Source organism: Hirundo rustica, chromosome 1 (genome assembly GCF_015227805.2).
Source record: "Hirundo rustica isolate bHirRus1 chromosome 1, bHirRus1.pri.v3, whole genome shotgun sequence".
In the NCBI taxonomy this organism is placed as follows: Eukaryota; Metazoa; Chordata; class Aves; order Passeriformes; family Hirundinidae; genus Hirundo; species Hirundo rustica.
In genome coordinates this window covers 112,298,638-112,324,639 of record NC_053450.1, presented here as the reverse complement: position 1 = coordinate 112,324,639, position 26,002 = coordinate 112,298,638, and the positions used below count along the sequence as shown (strand labels likewise).

The 26,002-nt window shown below is 37.7% G+C and overlaps 1 protein-coding gene across 1 annotated transcript; it reads right to left on the bottom strand.

Moving 5' to 3' along the window:
• Positions 1–71: 71 nt before the first annotated feature.
• NPHP3 (nephrocystin 3) lies at positions 72–26,002 on the bottom strand. The gene is made up of 27 exons (XM_040058515.2): positions 25,649–26,002; positions 24,932–25,057; positions 23,533–23,683; positions 22,604–22,756; positions 21,140–21,273; positions 20,342–20,502; positions 18,798–18,945; positions 18,177–18,251; positions 17,499–17,678; positions 16,001–16,104; positions 15,197–15,311; positions 14,001–14,144; positions 13,342–13,439; positions 12,720–12,822; positions 11,998–12,080; positions 10,843–10,981; positions 9,881–10,045; positions 9,302–9,399; positions 8,339–8,461; positions 7,820–8,009; positions 7,436–7,677; positions 6,933–7,008; positions 5,666–5,793; positions 3,774–4,014; positions 2,702–2,827; positions 2,265–2,380; positions 72–2,075 (listed from the first exon to the last, which is right to left on the bottom strand). Exons 1-27 carry the CDS (start codon positions 26,000–26,002, stop codon positions 1,895–1,897), a joined length of 3,954 nt encoding a protein of 1,317 aa, XP_039914449.1. The 3' UTR covers positions 72–1,894.

Sequence of the window (26,002 nt, the reverse complement as noted above, 5' to 3'; positions counted from 1 at the left end):
CAAAAAAGTAGCATTAAGGATTTTTTTTTAATATGTTAAAAAGATATATACAAGTATCATGTACTCTTAACTGTAAAAGATAATATAATGTCTATTGCTTCCTTGTTATGAACTAACAAATCAAAGTACATTGCCATTATTAAGTCCAGCTTTGTTTACTTGGCAATCTTATAAAAGTGTTTAGTTCTAACAGTGTCTTATGAACGTTATTAAGATGTTGATATTCTGACAGTGTAATTAAATCTCCATTGAAACTGGACCCTCTGCTTGGAGGTGGAGTTCTCCTACACAGAAGTATTATCTGGCATACCCCATGTATACAAATGACTTTTCCTTGCTGTCCGTGAGGCACAGGTCCATGGAAGCTGTTTTGTAAACTTTCTTTGGGTTCACAGGGTAGGCACATGGATTCCTCGCCCTCTCTTCTAAAGGACAGTGGATGGTTGTGATTGGCTATGTTTTAGGGATAATTTTTTTATTTTAATATTTTTTTTTAAATTCCAAAACCAACCCAGCAACCTATGAGGAACTTGGAGAGAAGTTGGTCAATGGAAGAATAGTAACAGTTCAGTAACACTGAGGATCTAGAAAGTCTAGAAAGTAATTTCTTATTTAAACTAGCAACAATAGGGGAAACTAGGAGAGGAAGATGTACCACTGTGCATGTTAAAATCCGAACAGACATGACAAGCTAGACCAGACATCTGGTAATTAGAGGAGAGAATTACATGTCTAAGAACATCAGGCAACATAAATACACAAGCTGTGTAGGTTAAGGTTTTGGGGGTCGGGGGGTGGGGGGGGTGTATTTTTGTTTGAGATTTTTTTGCATGTGTATTTGTTTTTCCTTTTGCCCCTTTTAGCTGGTGACAATCCTGCAAAGAACTTTCCAACTCTCAAAACTTTTCACGGTGGCTGAAATAGAGTGGTAAAACCCTTGCTTTGCATTTTTGAAACTGGATCAAATTAATCTCAAAATTAGTTGCCTCAGAAATATTATAGTAGGGTTTCAATTAAATTTCCACTTACATTCCTTTTTTTATAAAAAGTCTTTTTTAGTATGTGTTTTACTTGATGCATGCATTTATGGACTGAATGAGATCAACTCCAACGGATTCCTCCAATGAGTCAGTTATTAAGAAATAAACCAGGCAGGTAGATTTGATTTATATTTCTTTATCTGATGGCAAACTGTTTTGCATCACTAGGTTTTCCCAGCTAATAGAAACATTCTTGTTTTTTAAGGGATTCAGTAAGATTAAACAGTGAAAGTATTGCTAAAGGTTTAAGAATAGGAAATCTTCATTCTAATTGCTCACTGGAAGTATTTTTATTGAATAGAGGGACTTCTTAAAACAGCTTTAACAGTAGGTGATGATATATTTAGATACCCTAGCTTTCCAAGGAAACCACCTTGAATGAAAGTTTGCCTAAGGCTGAAGTAACCCTGCAGGTAAAACTTCAAGTTAAACAGTATTTTCAAAGTTTTTTCTTATCGTTTCTTCAGAAACAACTTTAAAGGCTTCTAAAAAGGCAGGAAATACACAAATCCTTTAAGCCATGCTATTACAACACAGAAATAAGAACTGCCCCTTAGAGTTTATACAAATGGTTCAGCTTAATTTGTTAAAATCCTGGCACTTAGGCTAAGAGGCATCAAGTCCATGTTTTTGGTATTAGCTACTGCTGGAGCTAGTAACTAATGTGCGTACCCATGCACAATGAAAGAAACTCACTTTGTACCATATGGTCTGCAAAATTAAGGCAGAATTCATGAAGACAGGCATCAGTCCCAAAACAGTACATAATCCTTGCAAAAATGGATTTGTCTTAGTAATTTTCTGTCTTCTTGAAAATATCAATAGAGACTACCTTTTCTTGGAGCAGGTTTGTATCACCTTTGTCCATGTTCCAGCAAAGCGTTTGGTGACAATGCACTTTTTAAGCTGAATGTGTCTCCACTTGATGAGTGTCGAGAGGTTGCTTTTCCACCAATCAACAAAGTCTCTGCTTCTTTTATTTCCATAGCCCTCTTGTAAAGTTCAGCTGCCTTCTCAAAATCTCCCCTTTCATAGCTTTGGAAAAGAGCAAAACAAAGTTGAAACAAGCAAACAAAACAAGTCTCTCAACTCATTTAAATTGAAATATACACCATACTATCAACATAGTGTACTTAAAACTCTACTTTCCTAGAAAATACACAAACCAGATGTTTTGTTTCATGCAGTAATTTGCATTTATAGGGTTGAAACATATAATCTTACCTTAGCACAGCCAAGTTTTTCAGTGTTTCTCCCACACGAGGATGCATTTGGCCAAAGCTGTCTTCATAAATCTTTAGTGCACGTTCATAGAGAGGCAAAGCTTCAACCTGCTTCTTCTTTGGGTAGCAAAAAGTTTCTTTGTTACAGATGTGTATTTCCTTGATACAGATGTATATTACTTGGGCTTTATTTTGCCAACATAGTATCAATGCAGCCTAGATACACTATCATGGCTACCATTCACAGCAATTATCTTTCCCCTGCATATATTTTCCTTACCAAATACACTTTGAATGTTTAAAATGGAACCCAAGAATTTGCAACTACTATAGGGATTTTCCCTTTTCAATACCATCAAGTTTCTTTCGTTTCATTTAGGTAAAAGTCATAAAAAAGCCTAAGACAGGAAAAATAAATGATAGGCATGAAAAACTTACCATCTGACAGTAAAGGACAGCCAGGTTTACCAGAGCAGTTGCTACACTCGGGTGCTTTGGGCCAAATGACTTCTGTCGAATTTCAACTGCTAGCTCATAGAGAGGAACAGCCTTGTCAAGCTTTCCCTAGAAATAACAGGGAGAAAAATGATTCAGTTCTCTGGTGTCAAGATGGTAACAGCAAAACCTACTTTAAACAAAAGCCTTGGAGAAATCTAATTGTGTCTAGAATAAGGGGATAACTTTGCTAAATAATATGTATATTCTGCACAGATTATTTATCATAAATATTTATTAGAACCTAGTTTTCCAAAACACTGGGTGTATTCAACTCCCGGTTAATGTGTTTCTCAGCTAGGTCTATTTCTTCCTTTCTTAATTTATTTTTTCCCCATAAGTGTCTCATTAAGAAGGCTGTAAAAAGATTTTGCAGTTGTACTTTCATCGAACTAATTGTCTCCACTGACTTTTAATTTTGTGCTCCTTCAAACTAGCAAAGAGGTTTTTGATGCAGCATGAAAATTAAAGCTGAAGTGAGCAGAAAAGAACATGACCCAAAACCATTTAATGCAGACAATAGCAGGTAAGAATTATTTAGCAAAATAGATCCAAGAGATTATCTTCAAGGTCTTTTCTCTTTTTGAAGAACAGTAAAATGTGAAAATGTAAAATAAATAAAATTCTTATGACCCACTGAAGTTGATCTTGGTTCAACTGTTGGAAACAATTTATCACTATTACACTAATACTACCAAATGGTTAGAACAACCATCTACGAACACAAATATTCATAACGGATTCTGAAATTATGAAATGCAGAAGTTTTTACTCCTGTTAATTTTACTCCTCATAGTGCATTTTGCACAAGATTAATGAGGTGGCTCAGTCAGAAAGTTTATTTGTGAAATACTATCTCCTTCAAAAGCCTTCAAGTTATCCTTAAACTGACTGTAAAGTTTAAGGTCATTGTGTAAAAAGAACTATTCCTACCCCCTAACGTGATTTTTTCCATTAAGACAAAGACATTACAGTTAATTTAGGTGATCAGAAGAGGTAACAGGCTTGCACTTACCGTCTTTTTGTACAGCACTGCCAGGTGTTTCACAGTATAAGCCAAGGAGGGATGATCTGGAGCCAAGGCTCTCCTCCTGATGTCCAAAGCTTTCTCATAGAGCTCCTCAGCCTTGTCATAGTGCTTCTTCTCATTGTACAGGGCTGCCAGGTTGTTCAGAGACTGCGCACAGTCCGGGTGGTCGGATCCCAGGACTCGCTCTCGCATTTCCAAGGAGCGCTTCAGGAAAAGCTCCGCTGTCCTGCACAACATATTTGCTCATCAGTATTTTAAATCTGGTAACATCTGCACAGGCTGAAGCGCCTCTTTGAAACAACAAACTCAGCCTTGGAAACTCATAGTAGAATCTGTTCAGAACTGACAAAGTAGAAAAGACTCTGTTTAATGTCACCACTGAAGCAAAGAGCACGTTTTATCTCACTACAATAGGGTACTACTATTTCATTACAGCCTTACAGCAGCTCCTCTATAAAAATTACAGGTGATCACCCCATAAGATTGATAGCATCCATTATTACTAGGCATCTCCTCATCATGACATCCACACAAACCCTGTCATGCTATTTTCAAGAGCTCAGCTTAGTAAATCGGAAGAATCAATTTTATGTTAGAGAATAAAAAGACCATTTATACACAGAACATTTATACACAGGTTCAATTCCGGAGCTCTCAGACAAGTGTCAAAAGGTGTTCACTCTATGCAAGGGCTGGAGGATGATGTGATAAATAACTGTTCATTAAGTGACATACCCTTCTGCCACTGATTTCATTTTAACTACATGAAATCTTGGACTTGCTGATTCAGAGCAGGGATATCAGCTTTTTGAAGTTCCTTAAGCCTCTGCTAGAACAAAGTTTACACCTTTTCTAACCTGTGAAATAGTGGAGATACAGCTATTCTTGAAGAAGGTTGTGTTTAACAGGAACTACGTATGACTAACATGGAATATTAAACAATATTGTATGAGATTAGATAAATATTGCTCCTCTATCATCAGTCACTTCATGACGGTAAACTGATGAAAATCCCACATGTCCAACAACTGTTAAAAATCAATTCCTTCACCGCAGAGATTGTGATTCTGTATGCAGATCCTAAATAATTATAAACTTCCATGAATATCCAAAAGCTACAGGTGTCTTAAATATCAAGTACAGCAAGAACTGGGAGTAAAAATACTTCCAGAACTCTCTGTGCTTTTTTGCTGGGCACTTTTGTTCTTCTCTGAAAAGATTCAGTTCAGTAGAGTGGGATTTAGTCGACTTCAAAATTCCCTCACAACACACAGTTTAGATTCCTCTGTCAGCTGAAGAAGTTGATGGGAAGAGTGGCTAAACATACAATCAGAACTATCTTGCACCTTTTATTCCCCTTCTTCAACATCCCTGCTTATCTCTGTCTGCCTTTAGAACACCTTTGTGCTGCTCTGGCCGTTTTTGGCTTTTAACAGGACATCAGGGTAAAAGCTGAAGGATTACAAGCACAATGAATATTTAGGTCATGACTTCTTGTAATACTGTCATAGAAAAACAACAATCCTTCAGTTCAAAGATGAGCACTGCAAAGGAGAGAGTCACAAACTAGTGAAGCTGAGTAGAGGAGGCACAAATTTGAGAGAGAACTGGTATTTGCATCAAAGGCTAATTAACTGTGGAACATCAATTCTGAATGCAGGAAGTGCACTGACATGGTAAATAGCCACATGCCAACAGCACCAAACAGAAATTATGAGTGAATTTCACAGTGAACAAAACACAGTACATTGAATAAGGGACAGTATTACAACAGATATTTGACCATATTTCTGCATTTAGTGCTAGATCTCCATGCTCTGCCTCCATTCAGATAGCTGAGAACACGCAGTGGACCTATCACAATCAGTACAACTCACTCAAGATTATTCTGCAGGTAGTAGAGGACTCCAAGCTCATTGAGGGTTCGAGCATTATCTGGTGTATCCTTGCCTAATGTGAGCTCTTCCAGTTGCAGGGCTCTTTGACGCAGGAGAGCAAAGCCACACTACCACAAAGAGAAGAACATGTAAGCCAGTCACCAGTACTTTTAAAGTTTAACACTAAAGACAGAAAACCAAAAGACTCAGTTTAGTGCCAAAGGAGCACAATAATCCTCCTTTGACTTCTATTTTTCAGCTACGTGGCAAACGCTTACTTATAGTCTATCAGCAAATTGCACCAAAAATGTGAAATTTTGGTGAAAATTTCCAGGCAGTTCAAGTTACTGTGCTGTCACAACGCTCTCCCTGTATCAGACATGCTAATTTGCTTAAACTCCACAGTTCAAATAACCAATTCAGGTCAAATTCTTATGTTTATAAGCTCAAAACTTAAAATCAATATAATCTCCAATCCTAAACACCACATACAAACACATACAAAATATTATATCAATCTTTTTAAAATGGGCTGACAAGTTAATTCTTACAAGCAAAATAAATCAAAGTAAAAAATGCAGCTGTTTTTATATATTTTGCCTATTTTGATGTTTGCAGTCTTGATAAAAATATTTTTGCAGAAGAACTCATTACAGAAATAGACCAAATCTACATGAGCCAAATTCATTCTTATTTAATCACTGTGGAAATAGCAATATGTTTATGGGGTTTTACTACTTTTATTAGAGCTACAGTTTGAGCTCGGGAGTTATTAGCTGGACTCCTACAGTACAGGCATTACATGATAAACTCTTAGCTCAAAAATGACAAGAGAAGCCCTGTAGCTGAAAAACAACACAGAAGAAAATGGGAAAACTCTAATACTAATACTTTTACTGGGAATTTCCATTGCAGTAAGCATTGTATTCACTAGTAGGATAAATGCCTCAGCTATTCTAGAGAACACCTTTTTCCACTGTCACATTGACACACAAATTTATCAGCTGTAATTCTGCACCTCTGAAATGTACCCATCCACTTTCTTTTCCACTTCTCTCAACCCCATTCCAGTTGTACTGATCCATCTGCACTTCCAGCAGAGTTGAAAGGGAAGTTACCAAAGCTGCTGCAAAGGTACTTCACTACCTATGCCTGCAATTATCAAAAGCCCTGGAGCATTGTCAGCACTGCGGACACAATTTATCATCTGTTTAGCACAGCTGCAACATGCCCTGCACCTCTTTTTAAATATCAAGCACTTCCTTACCAGACTGCCTTTCTGCCTTGCTGCTTTTTGGCGTATTTTGAAGGACTTTTTCCTCAGTTGCTCAGCTTGTTCATATCTGAAAGCAGGTATTTGTAGTGTTAGAAGAATGTCAAATGTAGCATCAGTAAGTATGCTGGAAAAATTCCAAGTGTACAGATTTGAAAAGATAAGAATCTTGAAAATCATCACACTTCTTTCAATTATAAGATTTACAAAATGTTAAAGGCCAGACAATGTTCCTCCTTTATCTCTACAAATTTTTTGTTAAACTAAGCACAAAAGTTGGCCCCTCCTAGGTGACCTGCTACAAGAATAGAGAGGGGATGCTCATAGATGTACTGAAACACACACACACAAAAAAAAAAAAAAAAGAAAAAAAAAAAAAAAAAGCCAAAGAAAAATTTTGGCTTCAGGAAGATAACCTTTGATGCTTTTTTTTTTTTTTTTTTTTTTTTTTAAACTACCTCCACATAAAATAAAACTAGCAGTGTAATTAAGCTTACTTGTTCTGCTTTTGGTACAAGGTTGCAAGTGCATCAAGTTCACGGGCCACCCGAGGGTGTTCCGCCCCATAGGCGTTCTCAGAGATTTCCAGCGCCTGTTTATACAGCTGCTCAGCATTTCCAAACTTCTTCCACTGTACATACACTCCTGCCAGCTGGTGGAGTGACTGTGCCACCCCCGGGTGGTCTGGATCCAGCGCGGTCTCTCGAATCTCCAGAGAGCGCTGCAGAGGAGCTACAGCCTGTAACAGCCAAGTCCAGAGCGTGAGGGCAGCAGGCAGCATCCTCTATGCTGCAATACCTTAACTACTGCCACAGAAAGCACACACTGAGCTCTGCTTCATTTGCCTTTTTGCTGTTACAACAATCTCTAAATGTACTTACCTGACTGAGAAGACCTAGGTCCTTAAGAAACCGTCCCAGGGTCTCATAAAGATCAGCCAGGCAGATCATACTTTCCTCTCCCTCACTGCTTTTTTCATATTCTTTCAGAGAGTCAAAATACTCAGCTGCCATAGAGCTCTTATCTTTCCCAACCAGCTGCCAGTAACTCAGCAATTCTGCAAAATGTCCCCTGTTTTAACAAGGAAAAGAATCTTATCTCTGATACCCCTCTATTCAGACCAATGCTAGCCCAGGAAAAAAGGCCTACATGCACAAATGTTGTTTTGCTACAGCATCTACAGAGACAATCCATGGAGACTAACACTATTCAACAGTAATATCTATTCCTTTACCCCCCGGGGTGAAACAGAATAGAAAAAATACATTATTTATATGGAAACAGCATTTAGCACTTCAGCATCTACATTTAAGTATTTGAATCTGTCATTTTTTGATTTATATGGACAAAACATTACAATGAGATGTTTATAATGGCCGAAGCAGTTGCTACCTTTGTACCTTTTGTAAAGGTTTTGCGACACAAAGAGATTCAAAAGACACTTGTGTAGCTTTTGCTTATTGCCCTGCTGTTGGAAGAGCCAGGGAAGTTCATCTGCACTTCTCCAAGTCACTCGGTCTTGACTATCGAAAGAAAAACAAATAAAAATTAAAACTCTGACAGGCCTAACATCTTGTCAATTTGCTGTGAAAACCAGACAAGCATACAACTGCCATACCTGAATGTCTGAACAGACAGATTACTGTAAGACCTATGTACTCCATTTTCTTGTATGTTCATTTCATTTTCACCTCAGCAGGCACTGGAACCCCCAGACACTTCAAAGGAAGCTGCTTCTCCAGCCCATATGGGCTAATCTGTGCCTGTCAGCAGGACTGCAGCCCTGCAGCAGCCCAGCATCCCCTTGTGCCTCCTTTGTCTGGCACACTGTGGCCCTCTTGGCTTCCTGCTACCCAACAGTGGATGCTTGGAGGAGCAATAAACAGCAGCCCACAGCTGGGACACAGTAACTCAGGATGTAAATGCAAATCAGTTCTCAAGCTGGATTTGCACTTGCAGATGTTCAGCTGTCCTGGACCTCCTCTTATCTATGTGCTAATTGCTTGCTGAACATAAGTGGTTTTCTGCTTCAAGTCCCAAGCAAACTCAAATTTCCTAGCATTTACTGGGATTTAAAAATCCTTAGACAGTTGGGGACCACAAAATAACTGATATGGTAAAAATTTATGCCCTACATTTCCCCACAATCACGTTATCATGCGCCCATTCCCCTTCACAGACCTCATTCTTTTCCGAGATTAAAAAGCAACATATCAATAAATAAACAAACTTCTAAACTGACAATTTTGCATAGTTATTTTGCCATAACAATGTACTAAACTCAAAGAGGGTATATGAAGAAAACAAAAATATCTGAGGCATGAAATCTGCCATTTAGCACTTCTTGAAGAATTCTGACCTACCTTAACTGCAGGGTGAAATATTCCACTAGTTTTTGTCTATAGGCAGAAATAACATTTTCACCTGCTTCCATATACTCTAGTTTTACCATCTCCCAAGCCTGAAAGAGAGTATAATTAAAAGAAAGAGAATTAATTTAATTTGTTTTAGTGCTGACGATACATAGGGTGATGAAACATACCTCATGCAGTAGAACTGAATATCTTTCAATGGCAAAGGCACTACAAACAAATTGTCTTACATTAGACCACAGTTCTGGTTAATCAGGCAATATTCCTTTCTCATTCAATTCTTCTTGGGTTTTTTGGGAAGCCAATGTTTTCTAGGATATGTGGAGTTAACAATTAATAGATTAGAAATTTATGAAGGTTTGAAAGGCCAGATTTTCAGGAATACTGGTTCATCACAACTCTGGGAGTTTTCAAGACGTTTCTAAATCAGACCAGATGTTAAGGAGAATGGATGAGCAAACATCAACATTTCAAGGCCTACCTAGCAAACAAGAGAACTTATCTAAAAAACAGGGATTGGAGTTAGGAGATGGAGCTTCACTTGCACATGTTTAGAATTACAAACTCTACCTGGAGGTGCTGGAACTTCAGCAAACCACAGCCATATGTCAGCAGACACATTTTGTGCAGGCTGTGAAGGAGTGAGGCCAGCACTGCAGAAGTCAGCTCAGGATAAAGCTCCATCAGCTCTGACTCACTCACCCCGTTGTGGCTGACACCAATGACACACAGTATCTGCACGAAGCAGAAAACAAGATTTCACACAGTTAGCAGTATTTCCTGGAGAACTTAGTTACACTGAAATCTCAAGAAAAATACTGTTAACCACTGTGATAACTTTATAGCCAAAGGAAAAAACCTTGCCTATACAAGCTCTTTCCCAATTCTCAAAGAAGAGACCTCAGTGTCAATAGTTTAATATTCTAATAGATAAAACACCAAATGGGACACTCTGGAACAAACAAATGGCTCCTCAGACTTTCCTCTAAAACACTGGGAGAGAGTAAACTCCATTAACACGAGGAACTTTCATCTAAGGAAAATATGCTGAAGGTCTCTATGCTGCCGGAACCAAAGAATTCAGAGTATTGTGTCCTAATTAAAAAAATGTTCTGCCCAAGAGGGAAATTCTGCCAAGGTAGGAAGAGGAGTCAGAAATTGAATAAGCAATGCCTGTATTCACAAGCCATCATGTTTTGATGCTCAACTATGCTCAATGTAGTTAATCACTACATCATGGCAGTGATCAGCAAGGAAATGCTAATTCTGTATCACATGTGAAAAAGCCCTGCTTTATTCTGTGAGACAACAGCTCAGTTGATATTTAACACAAAGCAGTCATACATTCTACAGTTATGCAACAGATGTAATTACATTAATTAAATTGTCCCTTCTATACTAATAACACACAATAATCTCTGAATCATACATATCAACTAACATAAATTTGTATTTACTTACAAGTTAAGAAAAACTCTTTACAGGGAAGAGTATTCATTACCTGTAGAAATAGTGATGCATTCTCTGCTTACCTCTTTCAAAAGACCTTTCTCTTTATCACTCTGCAATGATTCCTGAATTGATCTCAGAACAAGCCTGTACAGTGACACTGTGTCTTGACACTGGCAACACTGCTGAAGAATCTCATCAATATTTCCTGCATTTCCAACACTGAGCAGAAGGACAAAAGGGGTAATATTTAGCATATTAAATTTGGCTGAATAAGATTGATTTGAAACGACAGAAGAGCTCTGTCTCAAACATTCTCTGGATTCCTACTGGATTCAAAAAGTGCACAGAACCTGGTGAGATTTAAACAAAGAAGAGGTGATTTCTTCCAAGCCAATTTCTGTCATATTGTTGATTTTTCTAAATAGCTGCAACAGTTTTATTAAAAAACCTACGCTGCAGTGTTCATTTCTCCAGCAGGAATACAAGTAAGAACATCAGGATGGATAAGGATAAAACCACATGCTGCTATTTCATTTAATGCATTTACAAAGCATGTTTTCAGGAGCAATTAAGTCTTCTAGAACATAAAACGTGAACAAAAATAATTAAATCAGTCACCCGGAGTAAATTACCTATTAGTGCATCCTCTTCTGGGAGTCGCTTAAATAAAAATGCATCTTTCTCAACAAGATGAAGTCTAGGTTAATAAGAAGCCAATGCACTTATTAGGTATTCCCTTGCACAACAGGGAAGATTAATTTTCTCCACAGCAGGAATTACAAGGCTAAGGATCATATGCAGGATGTTAAACTAAACAGACATTGAACTTCCTTGCAGCCATAAAAATCCACGGGGCAAACTCTCCGGTACATCAGTAAATACAACACACCTGAATTTACCTGTTTAACAACACAATACCAACATTCTCCAAATACCTTTAAAAGCCACTGAAGCAACTGATACATGCATAAAGAAGAAGAAATTAACACAAAATAGAAGAGCTGAAAACAAATAGATACAACTATTCTGGATTTACTTAGTATCAAACTGGTGCCTGGACACTCTCTGATTTCTGTTCCTGTTGCATTCACAGTCAATGAAGGGCAAAATTCCTCCATCATTTTTTCTTAACAAGATTCATTCTGTGTCAAATGAAAGTATTTCAAAAGGCTAATCCACTTGAAGTCTTCTAATCTAGTGAAGACCACAGCAGTTTCCAAAACACCTCAACTTACCAAGCAATGGTTTTGCCCAAGAGAGTGACATACAAAGCATTGCAAGTTGCGGCAGAACGACAGTGTCTCTCAAGCTTCTTCTCCTACAACATTTTAAATAAAATCTGTGAGCTAAGATGAAACAAACCGTACAAATAAAATGTTCACTGTTTGATAAGAAAACTAAAGTTGCAGATATTCTTCTATCTGTAACATCTGAAGACTATTAACATGGTAAGTAGTGCACAAAATACTGCACATGTTTCCAGCTATAGGAGCGTATGAGTGAAAATTCCCACTTGAATTTAACATGAAGAGTTAGAATCTAACATTACATCTCAACATAAAGGTTACCTTACAGAATCAGTCTCAAGGGCAAAGGTAAAATACTGGTTTTCCCAATCTGTCAATCATTGTTTCAGTATTATGCAACAATAATTAATTAAAACATAATTAAACCTTCTGGTACTCTAAAATAAAATATTTTATGTTATGTCTAAAATAACAACATACAGCAGTATGTGCAACTGTACAATTTTTCTGTTAGAAATTTATGTTGTCCCATCTGTAGTTCAGTGCTGTGAGCCACGGGGTAAAAATACTCAAACGCCATCTTGAGCAATTGCATTTAGTTAGCTAAATATAAGTCTTTATTTTGGCAGCCGGGCTTATTTCACCTTTCCATGCTTTCATTAAAAGTTATACTAGAGTAAGATATTTTAGAAAAACTGCAACAGCCATACCTGCTCTTTAGTCAATTTAACATTTGCAGAGTTACATTCTGCACTAATGAGAGATTTAACATCTTTGGAATTCAGTGGATCAAGATGAAGAGTGGGCCATAACCTTTGGTAAGAGAGAACAAAGTCATATTTGAACCTTATTAAATAGCACACAGAAGGGAAAGAAAAGACATCAGAGTTCCAGGGCTTTTTAAAGATTTATATCAAAGCAGTAATTGAAGCTGTTCCCTGCTACTATGAAATTCTAATCATCTGAAGTAAAATTTCCACTTTTAGCCTTATCCTGAATCTGCATCATGGTACTGCAGTTCTTGATGTGCATCTGACTGCATTTAATATTGTCTTTCATACCGTCATGTGGATAGATCCATCACAGTAAACCAAAAATCTGGTTTTTGTGGATAGATCCATCACAGTAAACCAAAAATCTGGTTTTCCAACACCTAAAATCTGTCATTACAGTTACAATAGAGAAGCTTTCATTTTCGTCATGGGTTGGAAAATCTTATCCTATTAAATCTCCACGTCTTGACAAATCTGTCTGCTCTTCAATGAGTAACTGCAATTTAAAATAATAATTTTAAGCCAGGATACTTTGACACATCACAGAAATATAACATACCTCCACGCCTGCGGACACGTTTCTACATTCACTGAGACAATCACTCTCACGTTCACTGGCAGTGGATCTATCAACCACTTCATATGCTTCTCAGCTTGCTTAAAAACAAATTTCATTTCTTAACACAGAGGTTGTTCAAAACAATGCCAGAAATTGCTGTTTCATTAACTGTGCAACCCAATGAAAGGAGTCTTAAATTCTCCAGTGTTCTTTAAATCCTTTATGAGCTGGTCCTCTAGACAGTACTAAATGACCCATATATATGTACCAGCACAACTGTACACTAAATAAAGCAGATATAAATAAATAAAGCACTAAATAAAGAGTAATGTTGTTGAAATGTTCACCTCATAAAAACCAGGCTATTTACATGCCCAATAGGTCAGCCCACAGCCTTGAATCTTTGGATAAGTAATGTAACAAGACTGCTCAAAAACTAAGGTGTAAAGATAAAATTTAGAAGAAAAAAACCAAAATAACCCAAAACCCCCTTTATCTACAAAAATAACTCAACTGCACCTTTTACAAAACTATTCTCTATATGTTCTCTTCAGAGCAAAGCAAACACTAATATTTTTGTTACATAGCTATGGCTGAACCTATTACAATAGTCCTGATTCCTGTTAGACTGACAAATGGCAAAGATTTTGAAAACATACCTGTATTTGGTCAATAGAGTCGATAATTATAATAATGCTGCCTTGATGACGTGCAGAAAGTTTTTCCAGCCAACGGGGAAACTCTTCCAGAAGTTTAGCTGGATCGAAAGTCAGAGGTGATACTAACCAAGAGTGTTGCATAAGCTGCAGAATTATAAACATGTATAAAAAATTCTACCCTAAAAATCAGCTAGGATAATTAAAAGAAGTCCTATGGGAAAAGGAAAAAAAGGAAAAAAAACCCCAGTTCTCCCCCGCTACCTCACCCTTCCCCCCAAAAACTTCCATGTGATTTGGGGGCAATTTTTCTAGTCGAGTTCACACAAAGATCTTTCCTTCTAGTATATGCAGAAAGCTGGCATATGCAGAACAATGAATATTTTTTTAATTCAGTGTGTAAATTCTAGAGTGATAACATTTACACAACAGAAAAGAAATATGGAGACTTAAAGGACTTGAAGTTGCACAAATTAAACAGGCAAACATCTAAGACAGATGAGAAAATTGCACGGATAGCACAACTGAATTCATTTTTCTACAGGTTTTAGTACTGTAAGGCCCTTAGTGCCACTCTGTGATGGAAAAAGCAAGTTCAAACCCTGGCACAAAAATGATCCTTCTTATTCCCCATGTATTTAGCACACAATTAAAAATAAATTAATATAGGAGAGAGCCTAGTCTAGGAACAAGATGGTGCCAAGTGTCCAATAGAGCCTAAGGTTTCTAAGCACAAAGAAACAAGAGGTACCACCTGCCTCTCTCGTTGGCCAGATGGCAGGGATTTTGGAAGGAGTTTATATGGTTTCCTAAGTCATCAATATAGGTCACTGGAACCATTACTGATAATGCTGATCTATTATGAATATCCCAGAGATGCTATTTAATTGAGCTACATTAAGTGTATAGGATCAGATTCCCCTCATTCTGTAATGCCTTACATTGCATAGATTCGCAAAAGAGTTTAGATTGGAAGAAGCTTTAAAGGCCACCAGGTCAAACTCCCTGAAATGAGCAGTGACATCTTCAACCAGGCCCAGAGCACTGATCAATCGGAACCTGAATATTTTTCTACTACTTTTGTATTACTTTTCACTGATGCTGAAAAATTTGTAGAAAATGTTATCTTTGCATACACACACACAGAAACACAGACACACAAAGAAAGATGCAAGGCAGGGCATGTAATACAGCATTACCTTTAGAGTAAGGCGCTTAATTATCAATGCAGATTCTGAGCTAGTAGACAGGGGCCTCCCAACAAAGTGGTAAAGAATTAGAGTGTTTGGTGAATGCTTCTGCTGTAATTGAATCCTAATGAAAGAAGAAAAAAAAAAAAAAAGACTCAATAGACTGTAATTTAGCAAATAGATCTCAAAAAAGAAAGCATCAGTTTTGCCAAAGGAGATAGAATATCTTAGCTACACGTGTTCCATGTTTATCTTACAAAACAGGATAGACCTTTCCTGAGCTATAATTGAACTTTTAATGTCAGATGCCATTTTTGCTCTCACCATTACTGATAGCAATTAGCAAGTACCCTTCCTGGCACTGAATAGTCATGTGCCACTAAGCTTTTAAAGCAATGACATCAATTTATTTCTATGACAGCAAATTTTCTCACAGCATACAAGTGACCATAAAATTCTATGGTCTGTGATAAATTATGAGGATTCTTTCTTTATTTCAGACACCTCTTGTGTATCAGAGAAGGGCAACACTATTGACCTCTCAAAACCACATTGTAATGCTGTGCAAAGATAGATATGTAAGTGATGCCTTATCATAAGGTGTTGCAGCTGGAGTCAGGGAGCTGTTAAAAGGCAGTCCAAATGAAATTAGCTACTCAAATATCACAAATCTTTCTGGATGCTTCAATAACTTCAGTGCTTTGTAAATGCCCCCATTTTACCTCATGTTACTGACACAAAGTTTGAAATGTAATGGAAACTTCTTTCTTAAATTTCATCTGTATTAAAAAAAAAAAAAAAAAATTAAACTACCATTTTGACAGAAGGAGAGATTTCCCGGAGCCTGGTCCTCCTGATACAAGCAATGGTGGAATTGGTGCTGGTGCTGCTACTAGGTCATTCAGACGTTCAAAATACTATAAAAAAGAAGCAATCATTATAAATATTCCAGTGTTTAAGGAAGAAATATAGTGCCTGGTATTGTAAACCATTTAGATTCAAAATGCATCTACCGATTTATTAAGGTAAAGGAGTAACTACTGAAATGCAATACAATTCGAGTGTAAATAGATGTTGCAAGGAAACACTTTAACCACAGAATTTATTATCTCTATTTTTTTAGAAGTGTAAAATTAATTAAGACTTTCTTCAAAACTCTATTTAAAATGTAATCTTCAGTGCTGATAAACTGAATTAGTTTTATTTTACTAAAGCAACTATGTTTTGTATTTGTTCAGGCTTCCTTTCCCCCCGCTTTCCCCAGACTACTCCACTGCACTGGATATGATTGCCAGGAAAAAGTTGGCATCTGCCATGAATGACTATTTCGAGCATACAAAAGCATACAAAAAAAGGCCTTCTTTCAGCATATGAACGTCCAAAAATGTTGCAGCAGATGACAAAATAAACCAAAGCAAAACACCTTTCACCTGCTTAGGAGAAATATTTTGTCTTCAAAATAAGAGGTACATTTAGATATAACTTTTTTTTTTTTTTTTTTTTTTAATGTTCTATGATGCTATTGTTTTTGAATGTAGTAAGGTTGGTACAATCCTCCAAACCACTATCAATAAAAGAGTGGTGAAGTAAAAGAATATATTGTGCTAGTAAAATAGGGGTAGTAAGAATTTAAATACAGTAACAGATACTGCATGCTTATGTTACATTGCCCAAATAAACTACTGCACCACATTCTGTGATGATTCAGTTGTTTATCTGCCTACATTCATTGTGTCTTCCCAACATATAACTGTTCCTGATACTCACAACTTGAAATGTTTCTAAAAAAATATTTCCAGTAATGAGTAAGTACTGAGTTATTCAGCAGCCTTCCACTATAATTTTTCCTTTGTTCTTCTTTTACAGCTGCATGATGAGATGAAATCTTTTCATTAACCATTTCCTAAAGACCTAACTCCATGTGTCAAGAAAGGGATTGGATTTCCTTAGGGAAAAATAAAAGAGAAATTTAAAAAAAAAAAAAGAAGAAGAAAAGATACTTGGAGTGCTTTCTATTGATTATCAACTAAGAGGATGCTCTGCTTCTGGCACACTGTTATAGTGCTTTTCTCCATGCAGGCACAACAACTACTTTTTCATCAATGTCATTCAACAACATACCAACTGGCATCTCTCCCAGAAAAGAAATATGCCATCTATATCAGACATATGGCTTCTTCCAGTGTAAGGAGTGATAGCCTTAAGGATGCTCTCAAACACAGCTTCTTCTGTAGAAGAGCATCTTGCACAGCAAGGGATGGAAGTGACTGATGACTTCCTCTTCATCCATATACCTTTATAATGTACTCACTTTCTCAAATCCCAGCTCACATGTTGAATTAGAGGCCTGCTGAAAAGCTTCCATCTGTTCTTGTTCATCGTGTGCATCCCACAATACATCACCAAAAACAACTTCTTCAGGAGCAGTGGAGTCTTCCTTATTACCCAAATCCTTGCCTTCTAGGTCTGTCATTTCACACCCCAATATATCCTAGAGTAAAAAGAAATTACATGGAGAAAATTGCAACTATAATGCAAGCACATTTGCTGTTAGTCTCAGTACAAATGTGGCTCTACTGCCACCAATATGCTCATTTCCTTGAAGGGTAGCAGAGAACATAAATAAATAAGCAATTAAATGAAACTAACTTAACCCTGAATGCACATTGATTTTAAATATCTCATAGTGGAAACAACTCACCACAAGAAAAAGGAGAGGATGTATCTATGACATAAAGATAAATTAAAAGCTAATTTAGGCCCATAAATAGAAGCTTTTTTCCATGGTCTTGTGCTTCTGTCCATAAAAGCACTGCTCAGTTTGGGGTTTTATTTCCCACTTGCACATTCCCTTGCTTGCCAGATATTAATGATGAAACAGAGAAATATTTTGAATCACATCTAAGTACCACATAGTAATCACAATGACATAATTTAAGATCATAAATCAGTACAGACATAAAAAGCTAAAATGCATCATGCACTTTACCTGTTTAATTATTTTTTCCACACAATAATAGATTTCATATGCTCCTTCCTCCACACCTCCAACATGGTCAATCATCTGAAAAAGTAAATGTCAAAGCATGACACAACTCTGAATCCAACTGAGAACAGTATTTAGGACTTACAATAAAAACATTCGGAAACACATTTAAATTCCATGCTGTTGCCTTCCTTAGGTAATATTCACTTTGCCTAAGAAATTCAAAAGTTGGGCATCTAGTTTCAGCTGTTCTCAACTGTTGCCTCTGTAGAGGAAAACAAATCATCACTAATTGATTTTTTGGCAGCAGGAATCTCTCTAGAGGTACACTTCATTCTCTTCAGTGGCTACAGGGGGACCTCAAATAAAAAACTTTTCCATTTAAAGGCCTAAACACAGGTAAGAAATTCCAACCTTATAGCATAGCTATTTTTTTCAGTGAAAATGTAGTGTCTTTTTTTTCTCCCTTGCTAATGAAAATTGCATAACATTCATAAATTTCAGATTTATCAATCTGCTCACAGCATGAGCAGCCAGAGCTATGACTGCAGTGCAATTTCCTCTAAAATCTGGGACTACTAGCATGCAGTGAGCGCTGTTTATAGCAATTTTTAAATGCCATACCTTTGCTTTGTTCACGCAAGAAATTTGTTCAATTAACTGTTGCACTGAGACTGAACTGACTCTGCCCTCCTCCCTTCTGTGGTAAATTAACCGGGGCTTTTCTTCTGGATTTCTCAAGAAGGCTTCTTCACAGTCCTCCAACAAACAACTAGATTGGAAATCAGCATTCTTGTGCTATATTACACTGCTGTAGTAAACAGTTCAATCAACACAAGCTTCAAAGATGGGTTTCACTGCAAAATCTAATTCAAAAGTCATATCTATTTATAGCAAAAAGCAATCAAATACTTCAACAGAGAATTTGAGAAAAATTCTGAAGCAAGAAAAAGCTGAGAGAGATTTATACTTATTTATTAATAAATAATAATTTTTATGATTATTGATTTGTAAATCTAAAGCTGCTTTTCCTGTCATACCAATATATAGAATGAAAGGCAATTGCCTTGCATGGAAAGAACATGGTTTGACATAGGATTAATACAAATGATATATATGCTTTGCTATCAGTTATCTGAAGGTTCTGTTCTATTGTTGATCTTTTTTGGAAGAGTCCTTTAGTATTTTTCAGATGTCTTGGGGGACAGCCTTTCAATTTACAGTATTTAAAAAGAAGAATTTGACACCTCCAAATTCAAAACCACTTTGCATTGAGATATGTGAATGATATCCACTGATATCTATTGCTGTTCCACAAAAGGAACCATACTACTTGGTGATGCAACAATAGCTGAAAGGATTGCTCAAATATTACCAACTTTACACAAGCACTACAATTTTCATCAGAGTTTTTCTGAGATAAATTCTCTAAATTAATATTTTTGGGGGGTTTTTTTCCCTGCATATTTTGTTCTTACACATTTGTGTCCCACATACATAAAACCATGTTATTTGAAAACAACACATAACACTACCATTCCTAACACAATTCAAAATGCATTCCTTCTTTGGTATATTTTCTTTAGTGAATCATGCTGCTTCTTCTAGAAGGTTAAGAAATTACTCACTGAACAAACAGACCACATTCCATCACTATTTTGTCATGAAACATCATGACTTCAGTAAATCAAAGCTGTCAAAAGCTAGCATAAGGCAGCACACAGGAGAGCCATGAAATTAGTCTGAAAGACAGTCAAACCCAGGAACTAATATGTGATAGAATAAACCCTAAATACTACGGACAGGTGTAAGGCTTAGATAAGCAAATGAAAAACACTGAGGACATTCACATCAGCCATCCTGAATTCCTAAGACACAGCCACATGCACAACAGAGCGCTGCTCTTGGAAAGCAAAACGCTTCTGTATTAAGACATCATTCAAGCTGCATTTTAAGAGAATTTGTAGCTACAAGAAAAAGAAAATGGTACAAAGCTGATATATTCTTTTGAGTGTCTGCACTAGCAAACCTGAAGTTTGAAGGGGTATCACTTTGAAGTTACTAGCTTAGGAAAAATCTGAGCAAAGCATTCCATACATCTTAACAAGCTATGCACTCTGCATAAATTACCAGTTGCCATTTGTTTCACCAGCCTGGAAAATACTCACCTTGGCAAAGTTAAATGTAGGAGCAAAATGACTAATGAACTTTTTTCAATTTCCCATTTTCTTACATCCTGATGAGGCCTTTCATTCTCTGTTGAAAAATTAACAACTTGAAAGAAGTACCCCATTGTTTCACAGACTCTCTGAAGTTTTGGGGAGTAGTTCTGAAAGCAAATGTGAGCAACAGTGCTTTATTACTAAACATGCACTGCACTAAGGACTTGTCACCCTGGTTTTTCTGAGTTTTTTAAAGCCTTCTGATTGTTCATAAAATGGAGTCAGACTTTTTAGCTACTGTACAATATTAGGAGCAGTTTCTACTTTTTCTCACACATGTAACATAAACAAATCCTTTGTTTTTCATTCTCTGTCCTTTGTTTGCATATTTCTAACCTGAAAACAATCGTAACTGACAGTTGGTCTAGCCATTCAGCTGAAGGGTAAAAACTCCAGAAGCCAATCTACAGCCAGACCCACAAATGTATAAAAAGTAAGAAATAAATAGGCAGAGGGGCTCTCGGCCTTGGCTCAGCCTTGAGCTCGCTCAGAGGAACTCTCTGCCCTGCGGAATTTCTCGTCTCCATGTGATTGCTTTGCGTATCCTGATCACAAGGACTTACCAAACAAATCTCAGTTTCTTTTCTCCAAGCAGTTTGTTTCCCTGAAGCCCTTGACAATACTTTCACTGAAATCAGACTATACCTACTAAAGCTTCCAAGAAGTATTAGACAAATTTCTGAACCAGGATCACACTGGAAACAAGACAGGATATAAGTGAGCACAGGTTTGTGAGCTACTCACTCTAATGAAGATGGTCACTTCTGGCTGAGTCTCATCAGTACTGATTATATAACATCTTACTGTGTTACTCCACAGAGAGTGGGAAAACAGAGGAGTAACCTGCAATAAACTGGCAACAGCAGCATCCCAATCATCTGCCAATGGAAAAAAACAACAACAACAAAACCAAAATGAAGTCTTAAGAGATCTTCACATGCCATTATGCTGCATAACAGATAAGTCAACACCTCTTAACATCATGAATACTACATTTTATTTAAAACACAAGTAGTGTTTTTACTCAATTATTTAAATTTTGCAAATTTTGAGAACTCATACCATTTGATAATGTCACATGATTTGATAATGTGGTAAAATAAAATCATCACAACGGTATTTCCTTTAAAAAGGATTGATGAAATGTTTCCCTGAAATCAAGCTGATAGCTGTAAAATAAGTAACAGTACACAGGAGTAATAAATTCATTCATAACCAAACACTTCTTTCCCCTTCAGATCTATGTATATTTCAATTAGACCATGTGAATAAATGACAGGAAAACACTGTGGGAACTTCCCCTTCTGGAGAAAAAAAAAAAAAAAATCCGTTGCTTTCTGCAGCATTGTACATTTATTCCCTAGAGAAGCAATGAGTTTTAAAACTTAGATTCTTCATTTCAGCTGGTCACTCCTTCAAGATAGGAATAAGTTCTCTTCTCAGGATCACATAGGTTGATGAAAGGCTTACTCGATGAAGCTGGAGCCATCACAGGGAAGACCCACCCTTCCCACTTTGCAGGCACAAACTTCTGAATCAAACAGAGTCTGATGGATTGAACTAAAAAGGGAGAAACTGCCAGCAAAGTCAACTATACACAGAAGAGGTTCCAGAGCCTTCACAGGACAACAGTGAAGGAAACCAGAGTATCAGAAGCCAATTTACAAGAGGCCACATGGGAAACAAAGTTCAAAAGCAGTAATTATTGACAAGAAAAAATCAAGCACTGATTTACATAACAACACGTACATCCTGGTCTTGCAATCAGATTTCCCTAAGTGGCCCCCTAGGCAGAGTCAAAAACCATGCAAAATCAGTGAATAAAACAGGGGTATAATTTACTCTAATATAAAAGTGATATTCATATTCAGGAAGTAGAGAATCTGAATACAAATGGAAAAAAAGAACACCAGCAGATATTGAAAGAAGGAGCCACTACCTTCCACTGTCAACATAAGGAACATACTCACTACAAAGCACTGGTAACTGCTGTTTTCTAAAATCACTGCTGCACATATCATGGAGATCACACATATTAAACATAGCTACATTTCATTTTATTTTTACAAAGAATTCCAAATAATCCTTTGGTTAAATTTCCCAAGAGTGGTCAGAAAAGGATCTAAGAAGGAACAGAGTTACTTAACCATAGCTGAAAAAATTCCATAGACACCTACAATCCCAGCAAAATGAACTACCATTACTTACCTCTGTTTATATTTGCAAATGGTCCCTCGACATCTATGGAGCTATGAGCAAATTCAGGGCCTCTGAAAGACTGCTGAAGTTGCATCATACTACCCATGGATGGCTCACTTCCCAACACTCCTCCATTCCAGTATTCAGATTGCGCCCCAGTAGCTAAGAATTGGAAAACAAACAAAAACCCCCTCTTCAGTCACTACACAAAGTAAATTATCAGCCCTAAATACTCCAGATGAAACCTACAGCCATATGCCACTGACCAGAATTTTTTCTCCTTCAGCAGATTTCTTCACACTCTTATATGCTGTAGTTCTAAATGGCTGCTTGTCCAAAGTTAATGAGAATCCATGGCACCAAAGGCTGAGGGTATTTCCGAATATTTGCTGTTACACAGATTGCTCACATACCCATCTGAACCCTTCCCATGTTATTAAATTCCTCATACAGCACATACAAGGTTTTGTACCTACTTCTTCTTTGTTAAAGACCTAACTCTGCTGTTTTGGAACACACAGCAGCTGACACTGGCATATGTCATCATTCAAAGTGTCGTATAAGACTCCCTCTGGTTTCAGGTGTGATTCTTGGATAGGCTGGAGCATCATCTCTCAGATCTAGAATAAGCAAGCTCACAAAAGTCTAGAAAACTCATAAGTTAATGGAACAATTTTTAAAAAATGTTCAAGTAACTGTGTCTAGGTAGTACTCTGTGTCTTCATTTATTCATCTGTAACACCAGAAATGTGAGGTTCCCACAATCTAAACCAAGTTTGCAAGGTTTGCTGATTTTACCCTTCAAAGTACTTTAAGTTGCTTTTCATCTGGATTAATAAAACTTTTTTATCAAAACAACATAAATATCTGTCTTCTGCTTTACTGTTTGGAGACTTCAGTCATGTTCCAACACAAAGTGTTGGGGATGAAATTCTCACCTGTAACATCTGTACAATTATCATCAGAATCAGACTCTTCAGGATCAAACACTTGGATTCCCTGGGCTTGGAGTCTCTGGAGTTTTGCTTCAAGCTCTCGTTTGGCCCTCAGTAAGTCCTGAATCTCGTTTTCTTTAGTTTCTCTAAAAATCTATCAGCAGGAAGGAAAAAAAAATCTTTTAAAATTCAGTATCTGTTCCTGAACTCTTGTTATCTACTTTCAAGTGGAAAAGTAAGTTTCTAGCATTCAGTTACCAGGCAAAGGCATGCAAATGTGAACCCGAAGCCATCATTAATCAGAAATTAGCAGGAAACCAGTTTAAAATCATCTATTTTTAAAATTTTAACATTATAAACCTTAGCATACCATTCTGAAAGAAGCCTGCATTAGTATGTTCACTAAAAATGAAAACAACTCTTTTTACTTTTTAAATTTTATTGTCTTCTAAAATTGCTACACATAACAATTTTTTCAATGGTCCCCTTTTATTCTTCCATGTATTTATTTACAATTACATATAATCTTGTATTTACATTTTATTGTTGTAGAGATTTAAATTTCCTAGACACAAATTGATCAATCATCTCCAGCTGTCCTGTTTGTAACTTATTACCATCATGTGGGAAAGGAAACACAAATCTAGTTTTAAATTCAAAGAAATTAAGTAGTCTTCATGTCTCATTGTCTTAAGTAAGGTCAGAACCAACCCTCTTTTTATGTATCTGCCAAACATGAACTACATGTAGCTACAGACAACTAAAATTAAGGAAATGAAGAATCTTGAAAATCCTAGTGAAAAAACTAAGACTTACTGCCCTATTTTGGGTTGCAAAAGCATCATCTGCAGCAAAGGAAAAGCAGAAACATCTGCCCAGCCTTTCCAGTCATCCCTCCAGAAAGTGTAAACTACCCCTAACTGACCATCATATTTCTGTAGTCAAAATAGATGCACCAATACACACTTATTTAAAATGTAAGCTAGACTTGTTACACCTTACAATGCAATATATAAAATTTACTCAGAAATAATGGAACTCTGCCTTTATACGTTCCTTCAGCATGTGTCAATTTTCAGCTCACGTTTTCTTGTCACTCTCAAATTAATATACTCCTGTGTTCAAATTCAATGCAAGAATTTAGTTTATGATGTATCACTTCATATTCTCCTTTCCATATTTATGAAGTCGTTTCATATTTCTTTCCTCTTAGTCTTACAGAGAGGTTTGGGTAGGATTATTTTAATGGAAATAAGCAGCTACAGCTATGACACTCTAAGGTGTCTTTAAGAAGGAGAGGCCCTCCTGAATGCTGTTGGAGAAGGGCTCATTTGGGGAATGTGAATGAGTGTCATTCATCTTTTCAGGTCATTTTCCTACGAATAGAAAAGTCAAACCATACCTTGAATTGCCTTTTGACCTTGTCTCGATCATGTTCAAAAGTAGCAGCTCTCTCCATGGCTTGGTATTTAGCTTCTAATGCACTTTCTTTCTCTCTAAGTATTTTCTGGTATGTTTTCTGAAGTGCCTGAAAACATTTAATATTTCATTTTTTCAGGGTTTTATTGCTGCTAAGAGGTCTTAGATTACTTTTCGGGTCTGACTACCGTATTATCTCAGCACCCTAAATCTCTCCTTACTGTAGGGCAGCCAGAATGAGAGAATGTTCTGAGTTGGAAGGGAGCCACAAGGACCATAGAGTCTAACTCCTGGTCCTGCACAGGACACTCCAACAGTCGCACCACGTGCCCCACAGCATTGTCCAAACACTTACTGAGCTGTGACCACTTCCCCTGGGAGCCTGTTCCTGTGCCCAAAACCCTCTGGGTGAGGAACCTTTTTTTAATATCCTGCCTAAGCCTCCCTCGGCACAATTTCAGGCCACATTCCCTGTCACTGGCCGCCACAGCCGCACAGGGTGCGGTGCCCATCCTCAGACGCGCACTTCGACGGCATCCCGCTGGCTCAGCAGGAGAGCACCGGGTCACCATTTCCCCAGCACCTTGCCTTCCCTCGCACCCGTCACCTCCCTGCCACAGCTCTCCCCAGGAAGCGGGACGAGCCCCTGGCAGCCTCAGTCACCGCGCAGTGCCCTCACCCGCGGGGCAGCGGGCGCTACCTGCAGCTCGGCGCGCAGCCGCTTGTTCTCCCTGTCCAGCTTGGCCTCCTTCTTCACCATGGAGGCCACCTCGTTGTTCTTGCTGACGCGGAAGATCTCGTACTCCTTCCTCAGGCGCTCGTACTCGGCCACGCACTCCAGCTCCTGCACCGAGGCCGTCGACTTGAAGCTGGCGCCGATGAGGCCGCCGGGCCGGGAGCCGCCGACGCGCCGCAGGGACCCGCGCAGCAGCCGCGCCTTGGGCTTCACCTCCACCGGGATCTCGCAGGCCTCGCCGCCGCCGCCGCCGTACGTGTCCTCGATCACCTCGCCGACCGCGCCCGCCGGGCTCACCAGGGACGACGCCGTGCCCAT